The following is a 26028-nucleotide window of genomic DNA, read 5'->3' as shown; positions in this document are numbered from 1 at the left end:
ATGGTGAGATGATATTTACGACTAATGGTCACTGGGAGTCTGGGAGCAGGACAATCCGTAATGCAACCCACGTTTCCTTAACCATTAAACTTCAATGGCCCCAGCTCACCATAACACAGCAAGCTGCTTAGTATGTGCTGACTTGGAAAGCTAGAATTATAGAGTCTTAAAGTTGTTTTCAAAGGTGCTCTCTTGGGAGCAACAAGGGAACAGAAACTATGGGAGCTGAAGTCTCTGAAGTCTATTCATTGTTCTCTGTATTTTTAGTTCATCTCACTTGTTGGTGGAATTCAGCTGGGATTCAAAAGCTAGACGACGGATGATCTGGGAAGAAACCCTGATTCTTATGCCAAGTTCACTGCTCAATGCCCCAAAGCAGACTTCCCTAGCAGAGAAGGCCAAACCTCACTGACTTGACCAGAAAAGACGCCAAGAGTGGAAGAAACCAAAGGCAGATTCATTTAACATTTCAGAACCAGATACATTTACGTGAACTTGAGAATCCACTAGCTCTTACAGACAGCATGACAAAATAGTAAGAGAGTCAGCTTTGAATCCTGGGTTCAAATCTGCTACTTGCCACCCATGAAACTTGGAATAAAGTACTTCACTTCCTTATGTGCCTCAGTTTCTTCATGTGTTAAATGAGTCTTAAGTGTTGGATGGAATATATTTGAGGGGGGAAGAAATCTACATTCAGACCAATGTGATAAATGTGAGCTACTGCATTTTTCACCTGCCCCAGAATCATAGATGAGGAAGTGGATGCGTAGAGACCTGGTAACATTCCCAGTTACACATTTAGAATCAAACTCACAGAACCAGAGTTGCTGGCTATCATTTAATTTAGTCTACTGATCTCCCCACCTGAAAGCAGAATATATTTGGCTGAATGCTGCTGCTATAATTTGGGTGCAATATATTCTTTTGTCTTTCATTTCTTTACATAGCAGTGAGGTTCAGGTCTGGTTAAATGCCCGCCCCTCCTCACCTCTATAAAGCTGCTGCTGCCAGAAAGAGCTGAAACTGATTTATTTTCAGGTAGTAGTGGGGAAAGTTGACATTTTATCCCTCACTCCAGGATGAAGCTTAGCCAGCAGTTTGCAGGAGCCTGTGGCTGGCTGCAGCTTCCACCCGAGGGATGGAGAGAAGCCAATTAGACGGCTCCGTGCAAAAGAAAAACCAAAAAGTTCTTGGAACGAGGAAAATGACGACTCCAAATGCCGATGCTTTTAATAATTCAAGTTATCTCAGACTACAAGTAATAAATGAAACTAACCCAATCTCTGCCAGCCAGACTTCAAGAGGGTTTTTTTTAAAATATTATCTAACCAATAATATGAGTGAATATAACAAATTAGAGGGGAAAATATCACAGCATTGGACTGATGTGTCATCACTTGATATCTCCTAAGAGAACAACTGATTTATAATAAAAAGAAAGATGTAGACTACTTTCTGAGAACAATTCACACACACACACACACACACACACACACACACACACACACACAATTCAGCTTAACCTTTAAGTGTTAAAGAAAATCTCAAAACAAAAAAGTTTTATTAGATAAATAAAAGTCCAATATGACCAAAACAGACAAGGATATTCTCTAATCTAACCAAAAGCAAGATTTTCAGGAATATGAGCATAGGCTCGTGATACTATATCTCATAGGAGAGATAAAATAAATTTATAAGTTCATTTGACTATATACCATGTATGAAATGCTCTTTCAGTTTGACAAAGGAAGCCCTTTCTCTTCCCTGGTCTGGGTAGGGGAATGCTTGTTGTCAGTCCAACTAGAGGGTAGCAATCTGCTGAAGTGTAGATGAACAGTTTACAGCTCAGTGAAAATGACCTCTCTTGGCAATGATTAAACCAGTTTCAAGCACACGCGCTTGAAACACCACGGCAGTCATGACCAATTAAGTCAAAATATTTTGTAGGTTTGGACCTAAAAGACTTCACCGTCATCAATTCAAACTGAATCTTTTGGACTTTAGAGCTAGAGGGGACCTTTCCATAGCATCCTGTCCAATCTTGGCTCAAAGAAACACAACATGGCAGTAGTAGAAGAAAGCCTAGAACCTAGGCCTCCAGATTCACAGTCCATTAGTCTTCTTGCCACTAATTTCATGAGTCTACTTGAAAAAATAATAATTACTCTTCACAATTTATGAAGTGCTTTTCTCACAGATCCTTGTGGTATAGATAGCACAAGTATTACTTGATCCCTTTTATAAATAAAAAAACTAAGGCTGAAAGGTTAAAAAAACGGGCCCAAGATCATACAGCTATTTAATGTCAGAACCAGGATTCAAAAACAGGCCATGTCCTTGGATCTTTCAACTACAGTATGCTCTCTAGTCAATCCAAAGAAGAAAAGGCAGAGGCAGCATGGTGCAGTGGAAAGAGGGCTAGATATAGAGTAAGAGAACTTGGGTGCAAGTCCCCATGTGACCTTGGACAAGTCACTTAAAACTCTTCGGTCTTGGTTTCTTCATCTATAAAATGAAGAGGTTGGGTAAAATGACAAATAAATTCCTTTCCATCTCAAAAACTATAAGCTTATTAACAATAATCAACATCCAGGTAAATAATGTGACAAACCCTCAAATCTACAGTTACATTGACTAATTCACTGGAGCGTTTGCTTTATAATATGTCAAGACCTATTGTCATCCATTTGACTTTGCCAAAAGTATATTGAGACTCATGATGCATAGATCTTCATTGCTCTGAATGTATGCATCCTATTAAGTTTTGATTTCAGATGCCACTCAGTCTCTTAATATTTGTTATTGTTTGGTCATTTTGCATTTGTGTCCAACTCTCTGTGACCCCATTTGGGGTTTTTTTGGCAAAGATACTGGAGTGGTTTGCCCTTTTCTTCTTCAGCTCATTTTACAGAGGAGGAAACTGAGGCAAAAAGGGTGAAGTGACTTGCCCAGGGTCACAGAGCTAGGAAGTATCTGAGATCAAATTCAAACTTAGGAAGATGAGTCTGGACTACTATGTAGTGCACCACCTGGCGGCCCTCTCTTAATATACGTAGCCTCAGTTACCTTCTTAATACCCTTATGCTGGATAAGGCCTTGTCTAGAGAAAACCAAGGTATTACCTTCATTCACTAGTTCAATTTGACCTCTGGATTCAAACCAAAATCTTACAGCACCTATCTTTTCTTGTCATATAGTAAAAGCTTTATACCTATCAAATCCAAATGACATTGATATTGGTGTAGAAAATTTCCGTAAGATAAAGTTGCTATTTAATTCCCCCCTCCCCACCAGTGGAGCTTTAGAACTTGATGTCATCCATGAATATTAAATGATTAATTTGATGCTTTGATATGACTTTCTCTGTTCTGAAAGTCAAGCTCCGATATATTCAGGATGATGATAGCTTGCTTAAGACCAAGCAGAACCACAGCAGGTTTAAAATGTTTCCCTAGAAGGTGCCATGTTCAATTCCAATGTTTCTTGACATTGTTGCGTTGGTGTCATGTTCTAAATAGAAAATAGTTTTCCAACAAGGCATCAAATATTTCAGCATTCTCACAATGCTTGGGCCTATTTTATATATTTCCAACACTTAAACAAAGCATGAGTGCAGAACTTAGTTAAAAGCTCTTTGATAATCAATAACAGAATGTAAGCATAATAGCACTTTGAGGTGTCTTGTTCAAAAACCACTGAGTTCGCAATGCTTTTTACACCTTTGGGACTTTGGGGGCAACCTTTTAGATCCCCAGCCAATTTATTGTTTTCTTATAAGAATTAATAAGTCTTTTTCATCATATAAGCTATGAATACTTTGTATTAAGTATATAAATACATAATTGGCCTACATTTGGAGTGGTCATTGGTATTTTCCTCTTTTGGTAATAAACATGTGATGCTTTCTCTTAAGAAAGAGGGGAAGAGGCTTACATCTCGAAATTCATGTTTTGCTGTCAAGTGTCTAAGCCAATAAGTATGGCTCAAATATTCATTCATCACATATCCAGTCTTGCAGAGAAGACAGAAATTGTTTTATTATTCATCTTCATAACAACATGCAAGCTCTATTTCACATTTGATCCAACTTGAACTTACATTGTGTTGGGTCTCTTTCGACTATCTTGATGACCAGAAATCTCCCACGTTCTCCTTCCCTGGAGGTTCTCGCTTTTCAAGCCTCCATTGTGTTGTGTTTGACTGATGACAAATAGTTGAGTTTGCTCTCTGTGCTGCTTTGATACCCTGGGTCACCTTATTACCCTTTCAGTTTTCACTTTCAACTGTTAATGGCATCAAGAATTTCTGACATGTACTTATTTTCCAGATTCCAAGCCAAATAATTCTTTTTAGTATGCCCTTTAATCAAGTATTGGAGCTTTCGATTATGCATATTGGATAGACATTGGTACAATCTTCCAGTTTCTTCCTGTAGGTCCTCAATAGTTTTCTCAAGCTGATTCTGTCATGGTGGTATCTGACACCTGTTCTTCAGGGTACCGCTAGTATTAATATATTCATTTTTCCTGTGGTGCTAGCCTTGGCACAACTGTAGCAGGCATTATGTCCAGGTCCTAAAATGTTTCTATACTATTTCTGTTAAAGAACATGGGAGAATGCAATTGCTTATGACAGTTATAGCAGATAAAAGCTTCTTAAATTATTCTATCCTGTTAGAGGTGGTCTAGCCTTTGGATTTGTGATGTCAAACTCAAAAAAAAGACTTCGACAAATTTGAAGTATGCCCATCTCCTTTTCAAATCAATTGAGACACTGACGTTATTTTTACCATTGCTTTCATTGAGTAGCACTTCCAAAGTTCTTTTAAGTAAGGATTTTCAATGTCTTCAGGTTCTTTGTCTTTTCCTCCAGATTTAAATAATTCCTCAGTTCCATTTATTTCATTTAATCTGGGCTTAGGAATGACATAATTTCTTATGATTGCCTTGTACTGATAATAACAGCAATTATATAATGCTTCATAGTTTGCAAAGCACTTTAAATGTGTAATATCATTTGATTCTCACAAAAATTCAGTGAGGAAGGTGCTATAATTATTCCCATCTTACAGATAAGTAAACTGATGCTAAGAAAGGTTAAGTGACTTTGTCTAGGGTCACACAGCTAGTAAGTGTATCGAGGTGAGAATGAACAATTCTCTAACCACTATGCAACCTAGCTGCCGAAAATAATCTATGGTACACTGTTGTATAACTTGAAACTCCATATATAATTGACAAGAAGCAATATGAAGTTGTGGCCTATTGCTGGTGGATCTGTTACTGATTTTAGGATGTAATGCCATAGTATTAGCAGATGATAAAGGTACTCTGATCTGTACCCTATTTCATGTATACTCATGGTTTGCCCCCTTAAAGTAGTCAGTTTCATTTCAAGCAGGTGGGGTATTCACTTTTCTGTTTTGTTCTGAGCTGCCATAACAGTCTTTGGGCACAGAGAGTGCCCTCTGTAATAACCCTAGCTGGAATACCCTTACTTTACCATTATCCCTTCCAATAAATGAGGCTTTGAAAGGATTCTTCTTCTTCTTGTTATCTTCTCATTTTTCTGATCTTTTTTAAAGGGGCTCAGATAAAAACCCTCCTCAGACAAAATGCTATTCCGTTGCCATTCCTTTAAAAATCTTTACCTGATCTAGCCAGCCCCAGGTCAGGGACTGTCTTCAGCCTTTTTTTTTTTTTTTGTTTCCTCAGCATTTAGCACAGTGCCTGGCACTAGGTGAGTACTTAACAAATATTTATGACTGAATAAGAATTTTACATTTATCAAGTCCAAAGGATACTTTGTTGTCACTGGAGAAAGACTCAACAAAATGAAGTTGTTTAATTTGCTTTTCAGTGGAGTCATAAAGCTTGATGTCATCCACACATACTGAGTGGTTAATTAGAAGCTTTGGTTCAGCTCCTTCCTTAATCTGGAAGCTATATTTCATTCTAATTAGGAGATATGATAAGGGATTTCAGACTTGGCAGGACCATAATGGGATTAAACTCTCTTCCTGAAATATAAATTTTTTATGAATTGTTTACGACATTTTGTTAGTGGCATGTTTTAAATAGAGAACAGTTTTCCTTGTGGACATCAAATACTCTAGAAGTCCCACTACATGTGGTGGTGTTTTCTATATCTGCAGTGTGTAAATAAACCATGACTGTGGAAAGGAGTCAACGACTTCATGAAAAGCAGTGAAACAAAAATCAACTTCTCTGCTATGGCACTTTCAAACAGACTGCTCAATAAACATTGATACAATAGTAAATTTCTTCCTACTACCCCCCAGGACTTTGGGGCACACCCTTTTTGCTTCACAGACAACAGATTATTTTCTTAAGTGCATTTTTTTTATGTTGATACTGCGAATACTTCATACAAAAAAAGTACTTGTCCTATATATGAAGGGATCATTAATATTCTTATCAATTGGTATAAACAGGTAAGCGATGCCATAAGTTAAGAGAAGGTGTCATGAGGCTTATGTCTGATGGCAAGCTTGGAAAGTGCCTTGCTAGTAATTCATGAGTCACTGTGAAGCTTTCAAGCCAATAATTTTGGCTTGGCCTTAGCTGGCCCTGCTGCAATTCTGAGGACGCTAGAATATCAATAAGTTCTTTCGATGTACTATTCTGTTGTTCACTGTATTAATGGCATGCAAGCTTGTTTGATCCAACCTGCCTTTTCATTGGGTTGGACATCTTGGGTCCATACTGATGAACAACATCTCTTACATCCTCCTTCTTTCTCTCCTGCCCCAGATTCCTTTACTTCTCAAGCCTCTGTGGTCAAGTTTTGTGACTGATGTTTAATTGTTTCCTTTGTTCTTTGCAAAGTTTGGGATCCTTGAATTATCTTAACCTTTTAACTTTTGTTTCCAATTACTGATTACAGGGATCTCAAATTTCCAATATGCTTTATTTTACAATCTTCCAATGCCTTTCCACAGATGTTCAAGAGTTCCTTCAAGTCGCTTCTGCCAGGTAGTGTATGATGTCTGTCCCTGTGCTTACTCCTTGATGCTTCCACCTTTCCTCCTACGATCTTTACCAGGCAACAGCTGCCACCTGTACTGCCATGCAGGTCCTTAAATGGTTTTATACTTCCTGTCAAATACTATTGTTCATGATAGTTACAGCACATACCATTTTTTTCTGAATGACTCTGTTTTGATATATTTGTTCTGTCGCTAATATTCATACTATCAAACTCAAAAAGGGCCTTTGAAATTCCAGTCTAAGTATACCCATCTTCTTTTCAAAATTACTTGAAACCATTCCCATTTTTGTCATCTCTTTCATTACTAGGTGTAATTTCTGGAATCTGCATTAAGTGAATATTTTCAGTGAACTGGAGACTTCAACTTTTTTTTCTCCGGATTTTAGCAACTCCTCAACTTTATCTTTTATTTCATCTAATCTAGACCTAAGAATGAACTTACTTTTTTATGGTTGCCCTACATTAGTGAGCAATACATTGTCATATGACTTGAAGCTAAGGATAACATTGAAAAAAAAAGCAATATGAAGCCATTATAACTGGTGATATCTGTTTTCAATTTTTTAAAAGACATAGTATTACTTCACAATGAAAGTATTCATGTCTTCAGTCCATGTCAGTCCTCTTATGGTTTCCCTGCTTTAGTGGCTGGCACCATTGGCACTAAAATATTTACAGCAAGGGGGTATTGGTATTATTATTTTTGTTGTTATTATTTAGAGATAGTATGGTATAATAATAGAAACCTAGCTTTGGAATCAAGAAGACAAGCTCAAGCCACAACCTGTGTGGCCCCGGCCAAGTCATTTAACATCTTAACACCCCCAAGCAACTCTCTACAAGTATAAGTGCTTCAGAAGTTTCTTATATGCAATAGTAGATGGAATTTCCTCCCCAGGAATTTTCTATGCCAGTGAAACCACTGGTCTTCTCTCGATCAAAAAATTTTAAGAAATCATCCCCATCATTATTACATAGTCATAGCAATAACTCATAAACGACTTAGGCAAGGAGACAGGGCATGCCTGTACCCAGGGAAGGGTTGGTAAACTTGTTGAGTTGGCCACATTTCTAATCAAACTCTGTTCCGTACATACGGCGGTTGTTATAAACATTCAGACCCATGTAGAATTAACACTAATCTGTCTAAATTCCATGAATATATTTCCTAACCCTAAGTAGTGAGATGAAGATGATGCTAACAAGCTAAGCAAGGTTCCAAGATAACTGAGCAAGTTTTCAAGTACCAGAAAAGCATCCTACAAAGCTGAGAAATGAAAGGAAATAAGCTAAGTTGTAAAAGACTTTGAAATGTTTAGCTTTTCAACATAATATTCTATGGATCTGAAGCAGAGTTCTTGGGCCTCATAGTTATGTATAACTGGTAAGGACCTGTAGATGAATAACATTTTAAGCTGCAGGACACAATTACCATCTTAAGAAATAAGGATTGCTATCTCGACATCTCAACAGAGAAAACTCTGGGTTCCATGTGTATGTAGCAGAAGCAGCTGAAGTTTAAGTAGCCTATTCTATACCTGTTGTTGTTGCTGTCATGCCATTTAGGTTGTGTCCAACCCTTTGTGACCCCATTTTGGGGTTTTCTTGGCAAGAGATATCAGAGTAGTTTGCCATTTCCTTCTCCAGATCACTTCACAGATGAGGAAATGTGGTAAAATGGTCTAAATGACTTGCCCAGGGTCACACAACTACTAAGTGTACGAGGCCAGATTTGAACTCATGAAGATGAAGTCTTCCTGAATCCAAGCCCAGTACTCTATCCACTGCACCACCTAACCATTCATTTTATACCTAACATACTTCTAAGCCGATTATATCATAATTCAGAGGTCTAGAGTAAATAAGTAGCCTTCTAAGGGGTAGAGAAAAAGCTGCTTAAAGCTGACTTCTCAATGAGGGAGTCAGGACACAATAAGGAATCACTATGAGTTACCTGCTAAGCCATGGCAAGCATACTCACAGCTCTCCCTTCCACTCTTCTTGGGGATAGCCTACTGTCAGATTGATCCTGGCTTTATATCCTGTGTCCCTATGTGGCAACTCATGTCCCTCCCTCCTGCTTAGAATATTAGAGCTGGAAGGCACTCTATTTGCAAAAGTGTCAAATGGCCCACAAAACTTCCAACGGCCAAATGTATTAAATGTAATTAAATGTATATATGTAAATGTATGTAATTAAAATGTAATTGGGAGGGGGCGGAGCCAAGATGGCAGCTGGAAAGCAGTGAATTCCCCACCGAGTCCCTCCAAAAACCTATTAAAAAAAGGCTCTGAACCAATTCTAGAACTGCAGAACCCACAAAACAGCAGAGGGAAGCAGGGCTCCAGCCCAGGACAGCCTGGATGGTCTCTGGGTGAGGTCTATCCCACACGGAGCTGGGAGCTGGGAGCGGAGCAGAGCAGAGCAGAGCCCAGCGTGAGCTGCTCAAACAACCAGACCAGGAGCCCGGGGAGCAGGCCCTAGTGCCCTGTGGCAGTTACCAGACTTCTCAACCCACAAACACCAAAGACAGCGGAGAAGGTTAGTGGGAAAAGCTGCAGGAGTGGAAGGAGTTCACGGTTAGGCCACCGCCCCGGGGCAGCGGAGGTGGGGCAGCTACAGCTGCTGTTGCTTCCGGACCCAGGCCCACCTGGTGGGAGGAATTAAGTGGCAGATCAGAGCAGGAGTGAAGAGCCTGCTGAAGATCTAAGCCCAGTCCAGGTTGGGGGTTCTTGGGGAAGGAGGAGTGTTGGTGCGGCAGAGCTGGCACCACCCCCCCAAACGTGGAACATAGAACTCTTTAGTCTACAAGCAGTCATACACCGCTGAAAAACTCAAGGGTCAAGTTAGTTGGTTGGGAATATGGCCAGGCAGCGAAAACACACCCAGACTCAGTCTCAGACTTTGGATTCTTTCTTTGGTGACAAAGAAGACCAAAACATACAGCCTAAAGAAGTCAACAAAGTGCAAGAGCCTACACCAAAAGCCTCCAAGAAAAACATGAACTGGTCTCAGGCCATGGAAGAGCTCAAAAAGGATTTGGAAAAGCAAGTTAGAGAAGTAGAGGAAAAATTGGGAAGAGAAATGAGAAGGATGTGAGAAAACCATGAAAAACAAGTCAATGACTTGCTAAAGGAGACCCAAAAAAATACTGAAAAATATACTGAAGAAAACAACACCTTAAAAAATAGACTACCTCAAATGGCAAAAGAGCTCCAAAAAGCCAATGAGGAGAAGAATGCCTTGAAAGGCAGAATTAGCCAAATGGAAAAGGAGGTCCAGAAGACCACTGAAGAAAATACTACCTTAAAAATTAGATTGGAGCAAGTGGAAGCTAGTGACTTTATGAGAAATCAAGATATTATAAAACAGAACCAAAGGAATGAAAAAATGGAAGGCAATGTGAAATATCTCATTGGAAAAACCACTGACCTGGAAAATAGATCCAGGAGAGATAATTTAAAAATTATTGGACTACCTGAAAGCCATGATCAAAAAAAGAGCCTAGATATCATCTTTCAAGAAATTATCAAGGAGAACTGCCCTGATATTCTAGAGCCACAGGGAAAAATAGAAATTGAAAGAATCCATTGATCACCTCCTCAAATAGATCCCAAAAAGAAATCTCCTAGGAATATTGTCACCAAATTCCAGGCTGCCAGATCAAGGAGAAAATACTGCAAGCAGCCAGAAAGAAACAATTTGAGTATTGTGGAAACACAATCAGAATAACCCAAGATCTGGCAGCTTCTACATTAAGAGATCAAAGGGCTTGGAATACGATATTCCGGAGGTCAATGGAGCTAGGATTAAAACCTAGAATCACCTACCCAGCAAAACTGAGTATCATGCTCCAAGGCAAAATATGGACTTTCAATAAAATAGAGGACTTTTAAGCTTTCTCAGTGAAAAGACCAGAGCTGAATAGAAAATTTGACTTTCAAACACAAGAATCAAGAGAAGCATGAAAAAGGTAAAACAAGAAAGAGAAATCATAAGGGACTTACTAAAGAACTGTTTTGTCTACATTCCTACATAGAAAGATGATGTGTATGATTCATGAGACCTCAATATCATAGTAGCTGAAAGGAATATGCATATATATATATATATATGTTATGTGTATATATATATACACATATATATATAAAAATAAATGAATGTGCATGTATGTATATATGTATGTGTGTGTATATATATATATATATATATATATATATATATATAGGGAGAGAGAGAGAGAGAGAGAGAGAGAGAGAGAGAGAGAGAGCGGATACAGTGTGAGTGGAAGATAAAGGGAAGATATCTAAAAGAAATAAAATCAAATTAAGGGATGAGAGAGGAATATATTGAGAGAGGGAGATAGGGAGAGATAGAATGGGGTGGATTATCTTGCATAAAGGTGGCAAAAGGAAGCAGTTCTGTGGGAGGAGGGGAGAGGGCAGGTGAGGGGGGAATGAGTGAATCTTGCTCTCATCAAATTTGGCCTGAGGAGGGAATACCATACATACTCAATTGGGTATCTTACCCCACAGGAAAGAAGACGGAAGAAGATAAAAAAGGGGGGATGATAGAAGGGAGGGCAGATGGGGGAGGAGGTAATCAAAAACAAACACTTTCAAAAACGGACAGGGTCAAGGGAGAAAATTCAATAAAGGGGGATGGGTTGGGAAGGAGCAAAACATGAGTATTATGGAAGGGTTATACATAATGATACACATGTGGCCTATGTTGAATTGCTTGACTTCTGTGGGAGGGTAGGTGGGAAGGGAAGAGGGGAGAGAATTTGGAACTCAAAGTTTTAAAAACAGATGTTCAAAAACAAAAAAAAAAAGTTTTTCCATGCAACTAGAAAATAAGATACACAGGCAATGGGGCATAGAAATTTATCTTGCCCTACAAGAAAGGAAGGGAAAAGGGGATGGGAGGGGAGTGGGGTGACAGAAGGAGGGCTGAATGGGGAACAGGGCAACCAGAATATACGTCATCTTGGAGTGGGGGGGAGGGTAGAAATGGGGAGAAAATTTGTAATTCAAACTCTTGTAAAAATCAATGCTGAAAACTAAATATGTTAAATAAATAAATTTTAAAAATAAAAAAAAATGTAATTGGGAAATGTTTAACAAAAATGAAAATAACAACATAACATATATAATGTTAATCTGTGGTTCTCTAAGTCAATATGTAGTCTTCAGGGACCCATTTCTACTTGAGTTTGACACTACTGCTTTAGAAGTTCAAGAATGAAACCACACTACATACAAAGTGCTCGAAAAGTAATTATCCAGTCCCTTGGATTAGAACTTCTTGATACTAGAAATGATGTCATTTTTCCTCCTTCCATCCCTTGAATCTAATACACAATTCCTTTAGTACATGCTTAATATTTGTTTAATTGAATTGTTCAATAAATATTTGTTTAATTGAATCTTTCAAGTCCCTTCAAATAAGAGAAGTAGTAATCTTGATGGTACATGGAATGCTGGATTGATCTTGATTAAGGGAAAGGATGAGAAGGCATCCAGTGGTATGTGATACAGGTAAATATGAAATTGACCTGCTTCGGATGAGGAAAAAGGATCACATTTCTAGACCATACTTATGTAAAACTAGTGACTTACTTTATCATGGAATACACACTTGAGTCTTAATCAATCACTTCAAACTGAAAAAGAAGCATATGGCCCACTCCTCCCCCTACTATGAATAAATTTGGAGAAGGTGAAGAATTCATGACAGCACTTCTCTGAAAAGCGGAGCAGACCATAATTTACTAAGATCTATATTCACTCCTACCCCTAAGAGTCTGATATTGTAAATGAGTTGTAGTCTAGAGGGAAAACTCCCATACAGACTGGCCTCACAGTGATCTTGCTTACTGTAGGTGAAATATTTCTCAAGGTAAGAAAAAAAAACAGCTGTAAATAAATTATGCTACTTAGGCCTCTTGTCCGTTGCTTTAACTGAATGATGGCTGAAATACACAAGATGGAGCTTTAAATCAGGGCCCTCTTCATCTGAGCCTGAGAGAAAAGATAAAGACCAGCTCATCCTTAGCTGCAAGAGCTATTTAGGAAGGAATTAAAAAAGAAACAGAATGCTTCCCATTGCTGTTCTGTATTTGCTTCCAGCAATCCTAAAGCTGCCCTGAGAGCTGCCACAGGCCAGAAATTGGACCTTTTGGTCCAAGAATAAGATTTTGCCTCCTTCACTCTTTCCCTCCCTCTTCTTGGAGCCAAGATTCTTCTGACGGGCAGGGATGAGGTCCTTGCCCCTTGTCCTCTTTAAACAGCTCAGGGTGCTTTGTGCAGAAGCCCAGAGAAAGTGGGCCCATCTTGACCCTGTCTGTATTTGGGCCATGCCAATCCTACCCGACTATGGGACAAACAGGGCAGTCTTCACTGTCTGACCCCAGACTAGCAGCACCCCCTTGGGCTGCTATGAGACACGGGCCTCGCTCGGCCCCTCAAAGGTGCCTTAGATCCCTGTCAGCTTCTTTCAGCTGTCCCCTTCACCACAAGCACCTTTCTTTCTTGCCCCAACTAAGTTGGGCTATCAGTGGATGCTGGCTCAACAATTCAGAACCAAACCAAGTTCCCCTGCTTTGCTCTCTCAGAATCCCTCTGTGTTCCTTTTCAGTTTCTCTGAACCGCTTAATGGATGGCACCTGGTGCATGAATCCCCTTTCCAATAGCCCTGACAAGGAGTCAGCCAGTCTGTGAGGGATGGCCTTTGGTTTCAGGGAACTCACCATCTTTCAACCGTGAAATTCTTCTCAACACAGCTGGAATAAGAAGATGCCATCAATATTTGAATACTCCAAGGACTTCACTTCGTCTGCATGGACACTCTCTTTACCAACGAAGCTCGCTATCTCTCCTACTTTTTAAGAGCTACTTCCATTGAAAATGCATCACCTTGTGGCTAAGTTGGTATCGCGCCTCCCTGAACTAAGCTAGTGTCATTCTTTGGTCAACAGACACTCAGGCTGTCACAGGGCCCACACTCAAATCAAGTCTTATTCGTTCAGTAGGACTAGACAGATTTTTTGTTCTACTATATAGCCTCCAAGAACCCAGGGTTTCTTCCATACTACAGGGAGTCGTGAGAGTGAACTTCAGCGGTCATGTTAATAGTAAAAGCAGCTCACATTTATAAAGAACTTCAAAGTTTATAAAACATTAAGAATATGGCCTTTTATAAAAGTGGATGTTGGATTCATGCTTTGGACAGGAGCTGGACTGGATGACCTCTGAGATGCTAAGAACATACTAATTTCTGCCATTCCAAAGAACAGTAATTGACCAACAGGACAAAACCAACCCTAGCCTCCAGGTACCACACTTCCCTACTGGAAATGACTTCAGACAAGGAGGCACGGCATCCCTGCATGGAATGCTTCTCAAACATTTAAAGAGCTATTATCAGGGTTGTTAGTGTTCTGAATTGCCAACACAATGCTAGTGCTTTGGCATCCAGTCCAATCTCGTCCTGTTCCCCTAGCCATCCTCCAAATAATAGAGTGGTATTCTGGGTCTCTGCCACATGTATCAGACCTCACAAACTAGTACTTGAATGTTTCTCTTTTTTGAACTCTTCTCAGAACAGTTCTGGTCAGTCATCAGGCACAAAGCTTATAATGTTTGCCCATCAAATGGTTTTCTTTGAAAAACTACAATTTAAGTAACCAATATACCAAAAGCACTTTCAGTACTGCCTAGTCCTGACAGGAGGACTATTTTAGAGGGGTACCTGCATTCACTTACAACAGCGGGAGGATCATTCCACTCTTCATAAGAGATGGCAGCATAGGGGTAGATGCGGTCATTGATGATCTGAAGGGTGGCCATGGCAATAGATTTCATTGACTGGAAGTAGGCTTCCCAGAACCATCTTGCCTGCAAGAGAAAGTAACCAATAGTGAAGAAGTACAGAAGATGCTTCACTCAGCAAAGAGTGAGCAAGGTCTCTCTCCTTCCTTGTGGCTCTCCCACCCTTCTGTTTGACCACTCCTAGGCTTACTCACTTCCCACTGGAGCACTTGCTCTTGTTATCTGTGTGGGTGTTTCTCTTGTTTAGTACCTGAATCACTAGCTTCCTCTCTTTCTCAGCTCTTGCTCTTATATTAGGGCACTTGAACATCTACATTGAGACTCTGTCAAATTCTCTTTGTTGTTTTCTTGTTTCACTTGCATCCAACTCTCCATTGACCCCCTTTTGGGGGGGGGGGGAGTTTCTTGGCAGATATACGGGAGGGTTGCCATTTCCTTCTCCAACTCACTGTCCAGTCAAATTCTCTAACCTCCCTAAATCCCATGACATGTTCCTTCCCTCTCTCTCAGGGTCACACCCTGCAGCTTACCATTATCCACAAGTATTCCCCTTCTTTAATCAAAAACATTAACATTGTTCTCTCTGACTCTAGCCTCCCATCATGCCATCTCTCCTCAGGTGTTATCCCTCCTAAGCTTATTCTTTGCCTTCATTAGGATCTCGAATCCCTCCACACCTCAGCTCTTTCTGAGTCTTTTGACTTCACTTTGCTCTCCTCCAAATCTTGACTCTATAGTTAGCCAATTTAATTCCACAGTCATCAAATGTCAAATCCTTTATTCCCTTGTCTGATCATTGCTCCTCTTTTGCCAAACCCCAGTCCTGGATTACTCCCACCATCTGCCTCCTCCTCTCCAACTCACATGCTGATTAATGGAGCTGGAGGAAGTCACACAACCATGTTGAATGGGTATACTATAAATTCATGTTATCCAACTTCAACTGGGCCATCTTCGGAGGAAGCCAATCCTTTTATTCGTCCCTAATTGATTCCCTATTTCACTCCCCATAGATACTTTTTCAAACCTCTTCTCAAGTTTTCCATACTTCCCTTTCCTCCTACTCTTCTAGCTGAGAACTGCACCTCTTGCTTTACTATGAAAAATAAGGCCACTTGCCATAAGCTTCCTCTTCTACCCTTCTCTTCAACCAAAAACTCTCCAACATCTTCCCAGTATTTTCTCCCTTCCCCCAAAGTCTCTAATAACGAGATGGCCCTTCTTGCCAAGGCCAACCACTCTTTATATTCCCTCGATCCCATCTCCTACCATCTTCTCCAGCAGACTGCCCCTTCATCCATCCCCTCATCCTCATTCTCATCTTCAAACTCTTCCTATCTACTGATTCCTTCCCTACTACTTTCAAAAATGTCCAAATTTCCCCCAGTCTTAAAAAAAAAAAAACACCTTCACTATTCCCTATGATCTCCTCAACCTACTGTCCTAGATCTCTCTCCTTCCTTTCTGAGCAAACCCCCCAGAAGCTTTCTACCCTATTTTGTTACATTCACTTTCTGTCTTTTCTCTCACTCACTCCTGAAACTTTCACAATCAGGTTTACAACCTCATCACTTAATAGTGGTGAGACACTGCAGCCCGCTCACAATCACTCTGAGTCTCTCCATTGTCCCTTCAGGTCGCCTACAACTTTACTTGGTCTCAGACTATGAACATACTGCAGGTTGTTTGCCAGCCATAAAGCAATCACTGGGAGCCAATTTTCTCTATCTCTGACTACCGAAACAACCCATCTAAATCTGTTCAATTTTATATTGCTTTTCTCTTTTCTTTGCCTGTGAATTTCAAATCTGCAAAGGAAAATAGCTCCTTAAACTTTGCTACTCAGCTAATTTCCCAAGGAGGTCAAAGATGCAGGAAAGTCCCACATACACCAAAATAGCACCTTGACTGCAGAATGACTAATTACATTCTAATATGAATGTGGTAGAACAACACTAAAGCCCAATAAAAACAATGACTATAAAAAATTCTGGAAGACAGGAGGATTTGTTAGGAACTAATGCAGAATGAAGTGAAGAGTGTCAGAACAATCTACATGATAACTACAGTAATATAAAAGAAATAAACCCAGAATACCATCAGAATGACAGTACCATCAAGCAGGGAGTGACCAATCACTACCTTAGCAGAATAACAATGAAGCATGCCTCCTTACTCTAAGAGAAAGGTGGTCATCTCTAGGTGTGTTAATGGACACAGGCTACCCCACTTGGCCAGTATGCTTCCCTGTTTTGCTTAGCTGTACTTTTTTGTTGTGAAGGAAGATTCAAATGATGGCCCAGAGAGTCAAAGGGGAATATGGTTTAAGGAGGTTATAGGAAATGACAGTGATGTTTAAGGAACATCAACAAAACATTTATTTAAAAACATTTTTCAAAGAACATTTGTGTTTAAAAGATGGGATTCATGTTTAAATGATGAACCCTTGTTTTAAGGAGAAGCTTGAGGTCATCAAAAGTACTTGATTTTCCAAAGGCAATCCAACCCACTGTCTTCCTCTTAATTAATTCTGGATCCAGTTCAGTGTCCATTTACAATGTTTATCCAAGATCACTATAGCGATGGACCAACTCTATGGGCCATCTATCCATTGCAAGTCTAGTGTAGACAATAAGCATACACTATTTAATATGTCCACAGCAACCCATTCAAACATGAGACATTATTAAAAGTGAGTCACAGAATATGCTCAATTAAGAACTGCTGCATTTATTATTATTAATGAATATAATAAAATATTTTGTGCCATTGTATTATTTAGCTCACACTTCCACGGTGTCTTAAGATTTACAAAGTGCTTTCCTAACAATGGATCTGAAGCAATACTCGAGTCAGTTCCTCCCTTTTCAAGTGATCGTACAACCTACACTCCAGTCTCATGCTCCAAAAAACCAAATGAACCCAAGCATTGAGAGCTTATTTTTTTTAATCTAAGTTAAGAAGCTTTGGATAAATATGCCAAGGTTCTGTGCCCATAGCTAATCCATGGAGGAGACAGAAACTCTTAGAGCTGGTAGGAAAGAGTGTGTGGTAACCAATCTGCCCAGAACATTAGCCAAAAGTGTAGCTAGAGAATATGGTTTCAAAGTTGAGATGCCTCAAATCATCCAAGCCTGTCCACCCATCCTCAGCCCCATAGGAAAGGAAGCCTGCTTTGCCAAGAATCACAGCTCAAGTGTTTTAGCCTGGGGTTAAGTGAACTTCCCAGATTAAATTGCTTCTGCAGCTCCTCAGTAACAACTCGGTATGTCCAGAAGGCATTTTAATTTATAGTTCTCAAGGACTCCAGGGCAGCAATTTGCCTCAGGGCAAAGGGACCCCACATAAAACTTTGTGACTTTTATCTAGAGGGCAGAATCAAATGGTCAGCATGATTGTTTTTTCTAAAATACCTGCCACATTTACATCCAGATAGTGAATTCTTCAATTGTGTCTCAAAGAAGCCCCAGGAGGAAAGGCCCTCCCCAGCTGTGACCAACAGAATTTTTAGAACTTTTTTTTTTGGAGGGGGGAATGCAGGGCAATTGGGGTTAAGTGACTTGCCCAAGGTCACACTGCTAGTAAGTGTGTCAAGCGTGTGAGGCCAGATTTGAACTCAGGTCCTCCTGACTCCAGGGCCGGTGCTCTACTCACTGCGCCACCTAGCTGCCCCACATTTTAGAACTTTCAAAGCACTTTTCTCATAACAGTGCTGTGACTAGAGCAGTATACAGACTAGCATACAATAGTTTAAAAATTAAATATCTCGATTTATTAAGTTAAAAGGGAATATTATTTTTCCAGTTTTCCAGTGATCTTCAGAAAACTAAATAATAGCTAACAAATTGCCACAGGTCAACTATTACAGAATTTAGGTATATGCAAAATGTAGTAATTAACTTTTAGTTCCATTGTGTTGGCACTATCCCCACAGGAGACTGCACCTATTTCAACCTCAAAACTGACATTGGGAAAGGACCGGTGGGGAGTGCGTAGGAGACCAGTATTCCAGGCCCAGATGCATGAACCTAAACAAGCCATAACCTCTCTAGGATTCTGTTTCCTCACCTGTAAAATGAAACAATACTTATACCACTTACTTCAGGATTGTTGTAAGGTATAAATGACAATATATATAAAATGCTTTGTAATTGTAATAGGAATGAGAGAAGAAAAAAATAAACACATCAAAATGGGAAAAGTGGAATAACCTAAATAGAGAAAACACATGAATCAGAAAGTCATTGGTGGCAAAATCCAAGTGTGCTTCTAAATTTCCAACAAGGACACCATTAAAATTTTGGGACTTCCAGAGGAAAGACAAATAAAGTAGCAGCCTATGCCATCTAAAACTAGTCCTTTTCATTCAACAAATTCTCAAGACAGCCAACTTTCAGTTGTACAGAATTCCCAGTGCCATTCAAATAATAAAGTGTCCAACAGTTCAAAGAACACCACGGACATCTACACTTTTTTGGAACATCAGTCTAGGAGCAAAGTGGACAAAGGCTCTGTCCCGGCTCCTGTTTGTTCAATAGGGAACCAATGACTTGAATGAAGGCAAAGGTGATATGATGATCAGTTTTTGAAATGAAACAAAGCTGAAAAGAATCGCTAGCATTGTGGGTGACAGAATCCAAGAATAGAACCTTGGAGTGAATTCAAGTGGTTTTGTAAAGTGCAGGTCCAATCATGTCACACCACCCGTTCCCCAACACACACACACACACACACACAAACACACACACACACACACACACACACACACACACACACACACTCTCTCTAAGTTCCTCCAGGATCAGGTCAGATACATAATGCTCTGTTTGACATTCAAAACCCTTTATAACATAGCCGCCTCCTACCTTTTCAGTTTTCTTAGACCATATTCCCAATACATACTCTTTGGTACAGTGACACTGGCTTCCTGGCTGTTCCACAAACCAGATACTCCATCACTCAGTTCTGGGCATTCATTCTGGCTGCCCCCATGCCTGGAACCATCTCCCTCCTCCACTCTGACAACTGACCTCCCTGACTTTCTTTAAGTCCCAACTAAAATCCTACTTTCTAAGAAAGCCTTCCTGAGTTCCAGTGCCTTCCCTCTGTTAATTATTTCCCATTTATCCTGTATATTGTTTGATTTGTATATATTTATTTTCATGTTGCCCCCCCCATTAGACTGTAAGCTCTAAGTGCCTGGCACTTAACAGGTACTTAATAAATGTCAATTGATTTGTTAATTAAAAAAATAATTTTGAAAAAGACACTGTGCTAGTGTAGCAGCAACCACATTGGCATACCCAGGATGGCTGCTAGTGCAGGTTCTTTTATCGACTTTACTAAGGAAAGAGCTATTTCAGGGGTCAACAATCTTTCTTTTTTAATCACATAAAATACAAACACAGGAAATACTGGGAAGAGAAATAAAAGAGCAACAGACAGGGCTCTACTGCCTCAATCAAAACTTTACATCCACTACTGAAATGAGAGAGCCTTTGCCTCTGAGGAGTCAGGGGGTTCTGAACATACAGCCACTCAGAGTCTTGACCAGGGAATCATATCATTCTCATAAGTGAGCCCCCAAAGCAAGAGCTCACCTCTCAGGATATATACTCTTTAGGCACAGTGCCTAATTAGAAATTTACAAAAGGTGTGTAAGCCTTCCTACAAGCAAGCAAGCTTCCCGTAATGAGCTCCACATGAGGCCTCTTGATGGGCGGGGAAGATCTTATTCCCCTTTGACCTTATAGCTAGATGCTGGAGATACAAAGACAAAAATCAAACAGTCCTTGCCCTCAAGAAGTTTACATTCTATTGGTGAAAACAATATATTCAGAGATAAGTAAATACAAGGTAACCTAAAAGAAAAAAAGCTCAAACAAGGATCTGAGGATCATAGAGATACAATGTTCCCTATCGGTCATCTAATGCAGTGGTATTAAGTGGAAGACTTGGGGTTTAAACCTAGGTCTTCTAGCTCCAAATCTATCAATGATTTAATCAATAAGCATTTATTATGCACCTAATACATGTCAGGCACTGGGTATACAGAGAAAACCAGAGCAGTTGTTTTTCATAGTAGGTATCTCAAATTCTCTTCTATTTTAAAAATCTTTTGATTTTGTTCTAGTATTTCTTGAGGTCTCATGAAACCAAAGATTTCTGTCTGATCTATTCTAATTTTTATTCTAATTTTAATTTTAATATTCTAACTTATTACTTGGGTAAGGCTTTCACATTCTTATCTAAGTTATTCATTCCCCTTTTAATCTTTTCCTCTAAAACCCGTATTCCATATATAATTCTATTTTTTTAAGCTCTTGGTTCATTCTTTCCAGGTACTCTTGAGGTCCTTGTGACCAAAAAATTTTTTTTCTCTGAAATGGTCTCTTCTTCTGAGTTGAACTCTTCATTGTATCTTGACCCAAAATATTTCTCCATAGTATTTGGTGCCTTCTGCTTACTCATAATGGGTTTTTGTGCTAGGGATAGTCTTTCCCTCTTATGCTTAAGGGTGGTCATATCCTGCTTGGTTCTGATCCCTGTTTGCTGGTCTCTTGATGCTGAATGCTACCTCCTTCACTGTGTCTGTACCCAGAGTGCTAAAAGACTTCAATGGATGCAAGAGTAGAGTTCAACTGTAACTTTCCTAATTAGATGAAATGCCTTTTCTAACTAAACCTAATAGGGCCAGCCCTCCCCACCCCCCACCATAGCCATTTTCCCTTTTTTGTCAACTTTGTCAATGTGATGGGTGTAATGTGAAACCTTTGCATATTTAAATACACAACCAAACAGTCACTTTCATTTGCATTCTTCTAATTATTAGGGAGTGGATTTTTTTTTCATATGGCTATAAATGGTTTTGATTTCTTCCATTGAGAACTGCTTATTTATATCCTTTAACCATTTATCAACCAGAGGACGGCTCTGGATTCCTACAAATTTGAATCAGTTCAATATATATCCTGGAAATGAGACCTTTAGGTGAGAAACTTGCAATGGAGATCTTTTTTTTTCCAGTTAGCTGTTTCCCTTCAAATCTTGGCCTCATTTGAATATCTTTGTGGAAAATCTTTTTAACTTTACATAATCAAAACTCTCCATATATCTTCTGTGATCTTCTCTATCCCTTATTTGATCATGACTTCTCTTATCTGTGGATCTGAAAGATAGTTTTTATCTAATTTCTGTAATTTGTTAAGGACGTAACCTTTTAGACCTAGAGGCAGCTAGATGCTATAGCGAATAGAGTGCTGGAAGGGGAGTCAGGAAGACCCAAGTTCAAATCCTACCTCAGACACTTAAACTAGCTAGTTGTGTGACTCTAAACAAGTACATACTATCTAGGTAAATGCAAGTTTGGTTAAGTCAGTTAAGTCATCACACATATAATCAAATCATATTGTTTGCCTTCTCAATGGGTGCAGGAGGGGCGAGAGGGAGGAATTTGGAACTTAAATTTTTAAAAAATGAATGTTAGAAATTTTATATGTAATTTAGAAGTATTCAATGAAATAAATAAAAACATTTAAAAAAAGAAAAAAGTTAAATCAATCTTAACCTCATTTGTAACATGGGGATAACAATAGAACATACTTCCTACGATTGTGAAGATAAAATGAGAAAATTGCACTTTGCAAACCTTAAAGGGCCCCACAAATGCTAAGCTATTATCATTGTTATTTAAGTCATATGTCCATTTGGAGTTTAGCTTAGTATATGGTGTGAGGAGTTTGTTGGTCTGTCCTAAACTACGGCAGTGGGCTTCTGGCTGGACTCGAGGCCACAAGTCTTGCCCCACTCCTACCTCTCCCTCGCTCAGCCACCAGGGTGCTTCTTCTAAAGCTTAGGTCTGACCTCAGGAGCTCCAGTACTCCCCATAAAATCCTCTGTTTGGCTTTTAAAGCTCTTTGGAAGCTGGTCCTCTCCTACTTGCCCTGTTTCTTACACTTTACTTCCCTCCACACATTCTCTGATCCAATGACCCTTCGTAAACGATGCTCCACCCCTGATTCTATCCCTTTGCCCTGGCGGTCCCCCATGCAGGGAATGCCACGCTCCCTCAGTCTGGCCTCTTAGTCCCCTCCAGTTTCCTTCAAGACTCAGTTCAAATCCCAGCTTCTGTAGGGGGAGCCTTTTCCTAGTTCCCCCAGCCACCAGCGCCTTCCTCTCTCAGACTCCTCTCTAGCTACTCAGATGTTAGAGGCACCTAGGTAGCAGAGTGGACAGAGTAGGGGGCCTAGAGTCAGGAAAACCTGAGTTCAAATCCAGCCTTGGATATTTATTAGCTATGTGACCTTGGACAAGTCACTTAATTTTTGTCTCCCTCAGTTTCTTCCACTGCAAAGTGGGGATAATAATGGCATCTATCTCCTAGGGTTTTGTAAAGATCAGATGAGATTATATCTCTCAAGTGTTTAGCACAGTGTCTGGCACATAGTCAGTGCTATAGAAATGCTAGCTATCATCATCGTATTGTCATCATCATCATAGCTTGTAGGTACCTATTTTAGGGCAGTTAGGCAGAACAGTGGATAGAGTGCCAGGCCCAGAGTCTGGAAGACTCCTCTTCCTGAGTTCAAATCTGGCCTCAGACACTTACTAGCTGCGACCCTGGGCAAGTCACCTAATTGTTTGCCTCAGTTTCCTCATCTGTAAATGAGCTGGAGAAGGAAATGGCAAACCCCTCCGGTGTCTTTGCCAAGAAGACCCAAAATGGGGTCACAAAAAGTGGGAAATAGCTGAAAAATGACTAAACAACAAACAACAACAAAATGTACCTATTTACATGTTCTTTACACGTCGTCTTCCCCGTTACAATACCAGTTCCCTGAAGGCAGGGACTGTTTCAGCACAGTGCTGGGCACAGAGTAAGTACTTAATAAATGCTTGTTACATTCCTGAGTAAGAACCCAGAAGGCAGGAAGAGCGGTCTTGAATGGTGCAGCTTCACCACATTGTAGACATGATCATACTGCTCCCCACAGGCCTCGAAGAGAATCTAAGAACTCCTCCATAGATGCCCCAAGCCTGGCCAGCGGATTTCTGGTAGCCATCTAGTCAGAGAATGCTGCAATGAATCAATAAACTTTCAAGCCTCCTCTTATGGCTCAGCTCTTCTGGGCAGCATCAAGCCTGGATCTTAGGGGCCTGCTCCGGTCAGCAAAGGCTCTATTTTAAGCCTCCCAGCCCCAGGAGAACAGCTGAAGACCATTTTAAAATGCAGTCAATGCCCAGAGCAGTATCAAATATATCATACTTTAATGGGGTTTTCATTCCTTCCCTAGAGAACTCATACTCAGTCTAATGAGCTCTTCAAATAGTTAATCTCTATTAGGATAGAGTCTCCAAGGAGTCCATGACTTTAGTCCACTTTTCCCACCTTATCATTTTTTTTAAATCGACACTTACCAACCCCTTCCTTGCAGTTGCAAAGGTGGTAAAATGGATAAAATTAGAATTCCATATATAATACAGAATGATAGAGCCCTAGAACTGAAGGGATCTTAGAAATTAATTTAATTCAGTGATTCTCAAAATAGAGAGACCTTTTCAGGAGGTCTATGAGGCCAAAAATGTTTTTATAATAATGTTGACATTTTCATCTCTAAGATGGTAAATATCAATACATATAACCTCCATTAAAATAGCTCTTGGCGGGAGGTGGGGGAGGGGGTGGTGTCTTAATAAGTTTTAAAAGTATAAAATGGTCCTCAGACCAAAGTTTGAGAATTGCCAATTTAGTCATGTATTCTCATTCAACAGTCTTCTGAGGCCTACAGAGTGGAAGTGATAGAACTCAGCACTGGGACAGATGAGATCGGAAATTCTCAATGGGAAGAGAGACTAAGAGTGAGGGATCCTATGCCTTAAAATATCTCCTTCAAAAAGAGGGAAGGTTCCATGGATAGCAGAGGCAAAACAGCGTCAGACTGCAGAGTTGGCAGGATATTGGACCTTTATGTACTGGAGACGATAGGCCCACCAGACTCATGCTGGAAAATCTGGACAGTTAACGCCAGGCAGTCTGCAATTTGGATGGACTTAAATTATTCATTTAAATATGCTTGTAAATCTGCTCTGCTTCTGACCTCTGGCCTGCTCTTTTGATCCCAATGTTCTTCTTAAACAGAATTAATCAGTAATAGCTACAAAGGACTTTAGAGACCAGCTAATCAAAACCTATTATTTACAGATGAGAAAACATTCAGTGAGGCTGATGACTTGGCTCAGGGTCATACAGGTAATAAATTGGTGCTGAGAGAAGCAGAATTTGAATCTGGGTCCACTGTCTCCTAATCTGTGATCTTTTCAGTTGAAAAATTGACAGGGGGTGGAGCATCATGTTTGAGGGGTCACTGGATCAGAGAATGTGTGGAGGGGAGTAAAGTGAAAGAAAAGAAGCCAAGTAGGCAGGGCGAGCTTCCAAAGAGCTCTGATCCCTCTCCGCTTCGCTCTCCAAAATCTCCAGATCTTGGGGCATCTCAGGATGATGGCACTGTCAGCACCCACCTTCCTTTTCCCACAACCAGAGAGGTCTTGGCCTCCATCAGAAAAGGGGGAGGGGCCCTGTTCTACAAAGGGGCCTGCACGGGACAATTTCTCCTTTCTATGGTCACAACTGGTGGTTTTAGACTTGTCTCACCAGAGTCACTATAAGGTTAAGAAATAGCAAACACACAGACCATTTCTCAAACACTGCTTCTAAACATGGATAACTAGGGAATTCAGAGGCTCATGTGCAAGAAAAAGCCCACCCTTTAGCGAAAAAATCTCCTTCTATTCAAATCCAGTGTCATACTTCATTCAAGGAGTTTGGGGGAAGAAAAGAAAAAAGAGTTCTATGGGATTTCATTGGAAAGAATTCCTTCCTCCCCACCAAAAAAAAATAAAAAAATAAAAAGACACGCATAGCATAAACTCCTAAATAAGCACAAAACTCAGGAAAGAAGTTTGAATAGCAAAGACCAGGGAAAAGAAGTCAATTGATGATGGTAATAAAACCTCCTATTTCTATAGTGCTTTACCAAGCACCACAGGCTTACTTTCCCTGTGAGGTTTGTGGTACAAGGATTATTATGCCCATTTTTCACACGAGAAGACTTAGGTTCAGAGAGTAACCTACCCAAAGCCATGAAGCTGATAAGCACCCAAACTAGGCTCTAAACCTAGGTC

General features: G+C 40.0%; 1 protein-coding gene across 2 annotated transcripts in view; it reads right to left on the bottom strand.

The window, feature by feature from the left end:
- Nucleotides 1–26028, bottom strand: part of EXT2 (exostosin glycosyltransferase 2) — a 189372-nt gene that overhangs the window by 83528 nt on the left and 79816 nt on the right. For both annotated transcript variants that reach the window (XM_036764388.1, XM_036764387.1), the window contains exon 8: nucleotides 14782–14913. In XM_036764388.1, coding sequence (XP_036620283.1) covers nucleotides 14782–14913 — 132 coding nt within the window. The remainder of the gene's footprint in view (nucleotides 1–14781; nucleotides 14914–26028) is intronic.

This window comes from Trichosurus vulpecula, chromosome 6 (genome assembly GCF_011100635.1).
Source record: "Trichosurus vulpecula isolate mTriVul1 chromosome 6, mTriVul1.pri, whole genome shotgun sequence".
Classification (NCBI taxonomy): Eukaryota; Metazoa; Chordata; class Mammalia; order Diprotodontia; family Phalangeridae; genus Trichosurus; species Trichosurus vulpecula.
The sequence above is the reverse complement of the archived record's forward strand: the minus strand, read 5'-3'. Positions and strand labels throughout refer to the sequence as shown.